The sequence below is a fragment of the Rhincodon typus genome, unplaced genomic scaffold, assembly GCF_021869965.1.
Source record: "Rhincodon typus isolate 14 unplaced genomic scaffold, sRhiTyp1.1 hic_rhity00001472, whole genome shotgun sequence".
Classification (NCBI taxonomy): Eukaryota; Metazoa; Chordata; class Chondrichthyes; order Orectolobiformes; family Rhincodontidae; genus Rhincodon; species Rhincodon typus.
In genome coordinates, this window is record NW_025967110.1 from 10765 (window position 1) to 21962 (window position 11198).

General features: G+C 41.7%; 1 protein-coding gene across 1 annotated transcript; it reads left to right on the forward strand.

Moving 5' to 3' along the window:
• The first annotated feature begins 495 nt into the window (after positions 1 to 495).
• On the forward strand, positions 496 to 10791 carry LOC109938133 (myelin and lymphocyte protein-like). The gene is made up of 4 exons (XM_020536599.2): positions 496 to 579; positions 4909 to 5076; positions 6909 to 7034; positions 10714 to 10791. The coding sequence occupies exons 1-4, from the start codon at positions 496 to 498 to the stop codon at positions 10789 to 10791; spliced, it is 456 nt and encodes a 151-aa protein (XP_020392188.2).
• Positions 10792 to 11198: the final 407 nt, after the last annotated feature.

Genomic DNA, 11198 nt, shown 5'->3' on the forward strand with positions numbered 1-11198 from the left:
TGAAACTATTAAATTGTGTGATATACAAAGACCTGGAATATGAGGATTGCAGTAAAAGCAGAAGGTAATTGGAATGAAGGGAATTACAGAGGTGGTTGGGGGAAGGGTTGCAGCCATGTATTTGTGGGGGTGTGAAATTTGAAAACGCTGGTCTGCATTTTAAAATTATTGCAATGGTGTATCAATGTATCAGTGAGCAGAGGGGACGGTCGGGAGCTGGAGATGATGTGAGTTCAGAGACTGTCAGTAGAGCTCATCCTTTTCCCAGAACGGTGCCCCGCCCTTGCTGGGAATGGCATTCAAAGGAAACCTAAGCACAATCACTGTATGTCCCCTTGTCTTTTGTATGCACAGCCCCACTTGACAGGTAAGGCATTGGTGCAGTAAAGATAAGGTGAGAATATAAATGGCCTGAGTTCAGAGAACTGCTAACTGCACGTACACTAGCCTGGCAATCTCTACCTTTGCAACTTCTTACACACAGCAGTTAACACCATGCCAGCTTCTTCAGAGAGTCCCATACCATCTGGGTGTAACGTGTTTATATCATGTCCAGAGAGCCTGATGATCATTGAATTTGTGAGTAACGCATATTATTTTGCTAAGTTGACACTAATTGTTTATTTGTATGTACTCATGCTTTGAATTGCAATGTATATTTGCTCGAATGGTGATATCCTGATCAGTATATAGGGAACATGTGTAATTGGGTTAGTTGAAGCAGAGAGGTCCATCAAAGAGAGAAAACAAATGGAGAAGAGTAAAGAGAAATCAAGACATGGAGACATAGGTACAGTGCCATAGAATAAACAGGAAGGAGGGGATGGAAGAGACATAGAACATAGAACATTATAGCGCAGCACAGGCCCTTCGGCCCTCGATGTTGCACCGACCTGTGAAACCAATCTGAAGCCCATCTAACCTAAACTATTCCATTATCATCCATATGTTTATCCAATGACCATTTAAATGCCCTTAAAGTTGGCGAGTCTACTACTGTTGCAGGCAGGGCATTCCACGCCCTTACTACTCTCTGAGTAAAGAACCTACCTCTGACATCTGTCCTATATCTATCACCCCTCAATTTAAAGCTATGTCCCCTCGTGCTAGCCATCACCATCCGAGGATGTGAGAAAGGATGGAAAAAAGAAAGCTAAATAAAAATCGAAAGAACTTCGGATGCTATAAATCAGAGACAAAAATATAAATTGCTGGAAAAGTTCAGCAGGTCTGGCAGCGCCTGTGAAGAGAAATCAGAGTGAACATTTCGGGTCTGATGACCCTTCCTCATAGCTGATGGTAGCTGGGAAAATGTTGGTTTATATGCAGAAAATACGGTGGGGATAAGGAGTAAACAATAGGTGGGGATAGAGCCCAAAGAGAGAGAACAGTTGAACAGACAAAGGAGTATCTGGCGAGGTGAGTGAATAGCCATTAATGGGGACTGTTAGTGGCTAACAATAGGTGGTGTGTAATATCACACTATGTGATAACAAGGCCTGGTGTGTGGGGAATGGGATAAGGACATAGGAGAGCTCAAGCCCTAAAGTTATTGAGTTCGGAGAGCTGCAGGGTCCCCAGGTGGAAAATAAAAATATAATTTCTTCTCTCAGAGGATTGTAAGTCTTTGAAACGCCTTGTCACAGAGCGCTATCAGGCAGAATCCCTGTGTGTATTTAAGGCCGAGATAGATTCTTAATCAGTAGGGGAATCAAGAGCTACAGGGAAAGAGCAGGAAAGTGGATGTGAGGGATGTTGGATCAGCCGTGATCCTACTGAATGGCAGAACAGGCTCAAGGGGCTGAACGACCTACTCCTGTTCTTTTTCTTATGGTCTTATGTGTTCTTGCGTGACGCTGTTTCATTACCAGACTTTGGACTCATCATTAATAGGTTGCCTCTTCAGTTAGCAAGAAATGATTAACTAAGACCACCCAAAAAAGCTTTCACCCACTTTGGGTGTTTCCTTTATTGTCAGTCGCAGGCAGCTTCCTTCCAAAATCACGATTTACTTCACTTTGACTATGAGGAACGATATAGTTGTCCCTTCCCCTGTAACTCACCAACTTTCCTGTGTTATGTTTTATTCTTTTGATTCCTGTTATCCCTATACCCTTGATCCTCCCTCTCATTCCATTGATTCCAGTCTTGTGTAAGTTGATGTCCCTATTTTTCCCCAAGACCCTAACTATCAAAGTTCGAGGCCTCTCCTGACACTGATCCATCCAGTCTCATGGTGAATTGATCCTCACTTTCAGTGAAACCCTATGAGACAATACAATATTGACTCACACCTCTGGCAATCCAACCTTACCTCACCCAACTCCTCATGCTCTGACACACATACCGGATTTCAGAGGCCCCCGGACATAAACTTTCAACACCACTGAGCAAAGCTTGTGCATACAGCTCTCTGTGAGGCACCCTGTGCAGTCATCAGGCCATACATCTCAGGGCAGAACACACACGTGCTGTCATGTTAACACATGTTGACCATTCCCCAAGACAGTGCTGCTCCATTCCTCCAGAGGGTAGCATATTTAGGGGAATAGGTATAGTCCACGGCAGCAAAGACAGAGAGCCCCAAAGGCTGTGTTGCCTATCTGGTGCCACAGTTGAGGACATCTCATCTGGGCTGGAGAGGAACTTGGAGTGGAAGGAGAAGAATCCAGTTCTTGTGGTCCACATAGGTCATATAAAGGACCAGGAGAGAGGACCTGCTGAGAGATTACATAGAACATAGAACAGTATTGCACAGGAACAGACCTTCGGTCCATCATGTCTGTGCTGACCATGCTGCCATCATAATCCTATCCGCCTGCACATTATCTGCATCCCTCTATTCCCTGCTGCTCATGTGTCAATATAAATGCCTCTTAAATATTGCTATCGTATCTGTTTCTACCACCCACCCTGGCAGCACATTCCAAGCACCTACCAACCTCTGTATAAAAAACATGATTAAAAAATGAGAAGTTAACAATTACGAACAGCTCGGGCTTAAATTAGAAAGCAGAACCACAAATGGAAATAAATGAACATTACTTCAGAGCTATTTTGGAGACATGATTGCAGTGTGGGAACCCAATATTCAAGGGTATTTAACATTCCAGAATGACAGGTAAAAAGGAAAAGGAGGTGTGTCTTAAAAGGACTAAATCCTTAAAAGGATTAGTGAGGGGACCAAGGGTTACAGGGAGAAGGCAGGAGAATAGGGTTGAGAAATGTATCAGCCATGATCAAATGGCAGAGCCGACTCAATGGGCCGAATGGCCTGATTCCGCTCCTATATCTTATGGTCTCATGGAAAGAGAACAGCTACAGTAAGTGTGTGACCCTTGGAGGATGCAATGGGGATTTAATAACAGGGGGCAGGGAAGTGACAGCTAATTCATACTTTGCATCCTTCTTCATGGTGGAAGACACAGTAAACAACCCAGCTCAGCAAGATGTTAATGGAAGGGTAATAGACTCTACAACAGGGACAATTACTGCTGGGACAAAGCATTTGACAAACTAATAGGACTAAAGGCAAATAACATCCCAGGTCCTGATGGTTTGAGTAAACTCACATGGAAGTATGAAAATGGAAAAAACCTGTTTTTTCTTTGTGATGTTAGCACTCATAGCAATAGAAAACCTAATTTTTCAAATTGCAAACTACCTATTTGTAAAAGTACTGATCAATTATTCTGCTGGGAAAAAAAAAGCCTATTTGAGTATTTTAAGTTCGTCTTATTTGTTACAAGTACAGAACAGAATGCACAAAGTACATGAGCCAAGTCCCCACTTTACCTCTCCTATGGAATCAAGTTTACAGAAAATACTGACCAGGTTTCTGTACTTAACAAGAACTATAGTTCATTACAAATAAATAAATAAATACTAATCACAAGCAAACAACTCTAAATTATTAACATATGCTCTTCTAGTTAAAACTCTAATTTTGTTTTAAAACCCCTACATACATGCAGGCAAACACAAACAAACAAAAGTAACATTGTGTTTCTAGGTGAATGAAAAACAAACTGGGAACCCCAGTTCAATAGCGCAGGGTTCACAGAGTTGATCATTTTGGCTTGCCAGGGCAAACCATTTAGCTACCAGGAACCAATCAGTAAGTTTTCACAGTCACAAATGGTTATAATTTCATAAACCAATCAGCTACCTGTTTCTGGCCAAATTTCACTCTGTACAACTCCCCTGCTGCTGGGCCTGTACAAATATCTTCCCCCACTGCTTGAACAAAGCATCTGTATAAATACCATACACAATGAATTTCAGTAAGTTATTTATAAAAGTGTAGCAATTCTTTCCTCAATCCTTGGTTTTTCCCCCCATTTCAGTCCAAAATCTAAACTACAGAAAATAAGATGGTATGGTCTTTTCAAGAATCAGAATGGTATTGAGCTAGCTACAAGTAACTTAAGCAGTCAAAATAATAAACAGTCACACCTTAAAATGTGAGAAGGATTCCCTTTCCTCCAATCTGTGCCAACTTCAATTCTACTTGAGGATCAACCTTCTGGAAATTTGACAACGTACAGAGAATTCTCTGTTTTACAAGATTTTCATCAACTCATCTAAGAAATTATAGGTCCGCCACTAAACAGACTGAGCTAATCATAAATTGTGATTGTAATTTTGTACCATCATCTATAACTAATTTTTGTGCATGTGATAGTGTTGTCAGATGACTGAGTGACACAATAATCATCTAAGGTATGTTTGTGATAATATCTCACTGTTGAAATTATTTAACTGACCAAGCACTTAGAGAATAGAAATATACACACCCCTTATGTAGAAATGTATTGATCACTGGCAGTAAAGAAGAACAGAAAAAATCTTTCTATGAGACTGAATAGAAGTTTTGCATCTAAATTTTGTTGACAATGTCTATTTTAGGTTTTTGGTGGCCTAGTTTGGATCCTTGTGGCTTCTTCTAAAATTCCGTTTCCACCATACCAAGCCTGGTTGATGTTTGTATCGGTCTTCTGCTTTGTTATAACTACTTGTCTGTTCATGTTCTACATGTGCAGAGTTCAGGGCTGTTTATTCTCATTGACTGGACTGGTAAGTTATTTTAAAGCTTTTGCATTAAACAACAGAATATGCAGTTTATTTTTTCTTATTTCCCTACTGTGTGTGCACTATGAGCAGTTATATAGCATTTGGCAAAGTTAAGATCTACCCCATTTGTGAAGGGAGGAGATTTTATCTCCCAAACATTTTGGCTAGACAAGGTGGTGGAAGGTAGGTGGGTGGATAGCAGAGTAGGAAGGTGGTGCTCAGGACGTAGAATAAGCCTCCAAGCCCAGAATTCAGGTGTGGCATTGTTGTAATGTATAAAAACAGTAGCCAATTTGTGCATAGCAAGCACTGTGATAATAGCAATGTGATAATGACCAGAGAATTTGTTTGAGTGATGTTGATTGAAAGATAAATATTGGCTGAAGATTTCAGGAAAGTGCAGGGAGCTTGTGTCTGTAAGGTTTGCACTTTCAGAGTAATAGCACTGGCACCATGGAGCTAATCAGTGTTATAAACCTCTGCTGTCAAATTTTAATTTCCGAGTTTGATACAAATAAAAATAATTTGTCTACTGTCTTGAAACATGTCTGATTTATGTATATTTTCATATCATTTTTATAGCATGGATCTTAAAATAGTGGCATACGAATTGGTTACTTTTCTGAAGTGCTTTAAAATATAGCTAGGTCAGACAGTCCTTTTGGAACAGTGACTTAATCCAGTACATGTCAGAGGGCACCCCTGGAGTGTCAATGTGGGAAAATGGTTTTTACTGTGATGGCTTTTTCGGTACTATTGCCGGAATGTTGTCAGGGCCCATAGCCTTTGCAGTATCCACTGTCTCCAACTGTTTCTTTATATCACGTGGAGTGAATCGAATTGGCTGAAGACTGGTATCTGTAATGCTGGGGGCCACTGGGAGAGGCTGAAATGGATCATCCGCTTGGCACTTCTGGCTGAAGAATGTTGCGAATGCTTCAGCCTTATGTTTTGCCCTGATGTGCTGGGCTCTTCCATCATTGAGGATGGGTATATTTGTGGAGCATTATCCTCCAGTGAGTTGTTTAATTGTCCACCACCATTCACGACTGGATGTGGCAGGACTGCAGAGCTTAGATCTGATCCGTTGGCTGTGGGATTGTTTAACTCTGTCTATAATTTGCCGCCGATGCCGTTTGGCATTTAAGTAATCCTGTTTGGTAGCCTCACCAAGTAGGTGCTCCATTTTCAGGTATGCCTGGTGCTGCTCCTGGCATGCCTTCCTGCACTCTCAACTGAACTAGGGTTGATCCCCTGGCTTGATGGTAATGCTTGAGTGGGGGATATGCCAGGCCATGAGGTTACAGATTGTGCTGGAGTACAATTCTGTTGCTGTTGATGGCCCACAGTGCCTCATGGATGCCCAATCTTGAGTTTCTAGATCTGTTCAAAGTCTGTCCCATTTAGCACGGTGATAGTGCCACACAATACGATGGAGGTTGTTCTTAATGTGAAGTTGGGACTGTTCCACAAGGACTGTGCGGTGGTCACTCTTACCATGTGCCTAAGGATGATTATTGTGTGTACCTGAGGATCATTACTCTCTATACCAGATGATAGTTACCTCATGGCCTTTTTACTGAGCTGGGTTGAAGCTCATTGGCAAATGTCAAAATCCCATGTATTTTCTGCAATGTCAGACTGAAACATTTCGGGTCTTTGTACTTATCTATTGATCATTTATGAATAAAGTATATTTTGCAATGATAAAAGTGGGTAGAAAGCCTGGGTGAAACATTCCTATTGTGCCTTAAGCTTCTGTCTGTAATTTGTCAGCTGAAACCTTTGGGAATGATAGTGTGAACTAATTCCTCAATCTGTGTTTTCTCTTCCAGGATGTCTTCTACCACTTTTTTGCAGCTATGTTATATTTAAGTGCTGCAATCATGGAAGTTAGAGACACACATACTATTTTTGCTGTGCCCAATTCTGAACTGTACAAATTCAACATTTCTGCTTCAGTAAGTTATCATGCATTCGCTAGTATATTGTCACTTTTGTGGCATCTACACTGTTCATGGAATCCAGACTATGTTAAAGAAATAGACAGTATAGATCCAGTTGTTATGAACAAAGTAATAGTGTTTTCAGGCAGCAGAAAATCAGCAAAGGACTTGCCAATGCCTTTCAAAAGCAAGCTCATGTGACAAAGCCTGTAGGTGACTTCAGTAGATTCACATTTAATTTGCTTTTATTCCACTTCCTGTCTTCTCCATTTCCAATGTAAGTATAGGCCTCCAATACCACCTTCATAACATCATCTAACTGTACTCCTGCCTTAGCTTATCTGTTGATGAAATCCTCATTTATTGCTTGGCCGCCTCTGGTCTTAACTATCCCAATATACTCCCATCTTCCACCCTGCACTCTTCTGAAGCTCTGCTGCTCAAGAAGCAACTTGCTCTGATTCCTATTCAGCCTGCGACCCTATGCTCACTGAAATACATTGTCTTCTGATTTGGCAATGCCTTGCTATCTAAATTCTCATCCTTGTTTCCAGCTTCATCCATAGCCTGCCCTCCATATTTCTGTAACATTTCACTATCCTACAACCCCTCATGATCTGAAATGTTAATGGATCTGGTCCCCTTATTGAAAAAAAATGTTGGCATTGGAGGCAGTCCAGAGAAGTTTTACTGGGGTGATTCCAGCTATGGAGGGAGAAATGAGGAGAGGTTGAGGAACCTAGCAGAAAGAGAGTCCACTTTATTGAAACATCCAAGATTATTAGGGGACTGACAGGATAGAGGTAGAGGTGGGACAGTCTAGAACTACAGGGTATAATTTCACTCACCTGAGACAGGAAGAAGGAGGAATTTCTTTTCGCAGATGGAAGTGGATGTGTGGTATTCTTGACCACAGAGAGCTGTAGAGACTGTGTCCTGAAGTATATTCAAGACTGAGGTAGACGTATTTTTAACCAGTTAAGGAATCAAGGGTTAAAAAGTCATGGAGTCATATAGCACAGAAACAGGCCCTTTGGCCCACCATGTCAATGCCGGCTAACAAGCTACACGAACCCCATTTGCCTGCACTTGGTCCATAGCCTTCTATGCTGTGACATTTTAAGTGCTCATCCTAATGCTTCTTAAATGTCGCACAAGTTCCTGCCTCCATCACTCTCTCAGGCAGTGCAATCAATATTTTTTAAAACCCTCTGGGTGAATTTTGCTTTTCTCAGGTCTCTTCTAAACCGCTTAGCCCTTACCTTAAACTTATGCCCTCTCCAGTCTTAGACATGTTGACCAAGGGGAAAAGCTTCTCATGATCTATGCTGTCTATGTCTCTCATAATTTTGTCTACCTCAATCAGGGAATGCAAACCCAGCCTATCCTGTCTCTCCTCATAACTCAGATTTGTCATTCTAGGCAACATCCTGGTGAATCTGATCTGCACCCTCTCCAGTGCAATCACCTCCTTCCGATAGTTTGGCAACCAGAACTGCACACAGTATTCCATCTATGGCCTAACCAATGTTTTATAACATTGTAACAAGAAATCCATGTTCCTATAATCTATGCCCCTATAAAGGTAAGCACCCCATATGCCTTCTTCACGACCCTGTCTACCTGCACTTCAGGATCTATGGGTATGTACAGTAAGGTCACTTTGTTCCTTAATACTCCCTCGGGACCTACCATTCACTGTGTAGATCCTTCCCTCATTAGACCTCCCAAAATGCATTACCTTGCACTTACCAAGATGAAATTCCAACTGCCATTCCTTTGCCCAGTTTACCAACCAATCAATATCAGACTGTAGACTGAGACCATCCTTCTCACTATCAACAACGTCACCAATTTTCATGTCAATTGCAAACTTACTAATTATACCTTCCACATTCACACCCAAGTTGTTAATGTACATAACAAACAGCAAAGGTCCTAGCACTGATCCCTTTGGTACACGACTGGTCACAGGCTTTCAATCACAAAAAGATCCCTCTGCCATTACACTTTGCCTCCTATTTGTAAGCCCATTTAGGATCCAGTTTGACAACTTGCCTTGGATCCTATGGGCTTTTACTTTTTAGACCAGCCTTCCATGTGGGACCCTGTCAAAGGCCTTACTGAAGTCCATATCATCCATATCAACTGCTTACACACATCAGTACATTTGGTGACAACACAGTATGGAGCTGGAGGAACACAGCAGTCCAGGCAGCATCAGAGGAGCAGGAAAGTTGATATAGGATCCTGACCCGAAACGTCAACTTCCCTGCTCCTCTGATGCTGCCTGGCCTGCTGTGTTCATCCAGCTCCACACTGTGTTGTCTTTGGCTCCAGCATCTGCAGTTCTTGCTATCTCTCAGTACATTTGGTCACCTTTTCAAAAAAAACACAACTCAATTAGTCAGACAGGATTTCCCTCTGACAAGTCTGTGCTGACTATTCCTGATCAATCCCTGCCTTTTCAAGTGTTGATTAATCCTGCCCCTCAGAAATTTTTCCTATAATTTCCCTAGCATTGACATCTGTATAACTGGTCTGTAAATTACCAGGCCTATCCCTCCTGCCCTTCTTGAACAAAGGTACCACATTAGCTATCCTCCAGTCATCTGGCACTTCACCTGTGGCCAGCAATCACCTCCCTGGGATACATATCTTCACTCCTTTTGTCGGATTGCCAGTGTTATTGATCAATGCAAGCTTACTCTGAGGTGTCTGGGACGGAGCTGCTCATCTGAATTAGGCCTCAGCTTTTGTCTTGGGGTAGAGTTACTCACCATAAATTACCTGGGAGTGTGTCATGCTGACACCGGGGCCTTGGACAATTACTGATGTGGGTTCTGGGAGTGAACAGCAAAGGTTTTTGTACCTGTCCTCACTGGCTGTGGTGTTGCCATTCATATAACATGCACATTATTTTTTTCCTGCCTGGAGTCTTTGGATTGAAAGTTCTGATAGTGTGAGTGTCTCCGTTAGCTGGTGAGAAAAAAAAAGTATGCTTAGTGGTTAGGAAGAAGAGTTGATCACTGCAGCCATCTCCATTAAACATGATGGAGGTTGGGTGAGAGGAAGGTTGGGTTGCCTTTGAGAATTTCAAATAATGTAAACTTTCACCCGACATCAAACAAGCCATGTTTTGTGGTTAAAATGATCTTCGTCAGTGATGATGTTCACCTTGACAATTATAGAGGTACAAATTTCTTTCACCATCATTGAAGGTGAAATTCTTGCCTTCCCTTGCCCGTTCTTCGCCGCATTAACAACTTCAGATAAGAAAGTCAGGGTGTTGATGCTGCTGAGAGCATTGCGATTGAGTCAAGTTCTGTCTCCCTCTGATCATTATGATGTGGATCACTGAATACTGATAATCAAGAGAAGGATCTGCCTCTGAGCTCCTTCCCTTTTGGAGCACCATTGCAGTTCCTGTACTACTACTCTCAGCATGTTCGGCCATCTGAGAGCAGGATTAAAATTGGCACCAAACTAGTCTGTGATGCTTGGGCACCACAGCACAAATACCAGAAGCACTTGTGTGCTTTCTCGCGTTGGGAAATATTACAGGAATATTTCTAGGTGCAGAACAGAAAGTAGTGCAAAGTCTACTTTTAAAAGGCACGAATCCATTGGTTAAAAATGTCCTTATTTCAGACATTATGCTGGTGTCAAACATTTTTGTGTCTCATTCTTTCAGGTGTTTGCATTTCTGGCTACCTTTCTATACACAGTACATGCGATAGTATCGATCCGTAGATGGAAATCTGCTTCATGAGCATCGAGACAAGCAACGAATACAAACATTTTACTAAAGTTGCCAATTACTTTCCCTAATATTGATTCACATAATTTTTATTGTAATACATTTAATCCTATGTAAACGAGCACTAATATATCATGTTTTATCAATATCATGCAAAACACATGTGAAAGCCAAGAAATCTTGTAAACATTTTTTAAATCACATTCTAAAGATGTGTGTAGATGATCTTCACTTGATTTGAGGCTGTGATAGGAAAGCCAAATGACTGGTCAATCTTGTATCCTCAGAGACTTGAACGGTGGCCTGATCCCCCAATATGGAATTTCCTGTTTGTGCTTAACGGGTAGCTTAGGAAAATGTCGGAAAAGGCCACCTGATAAGGGAGCCTATCTGGAGCAAAAACAAAGTTGCTGGAAAAG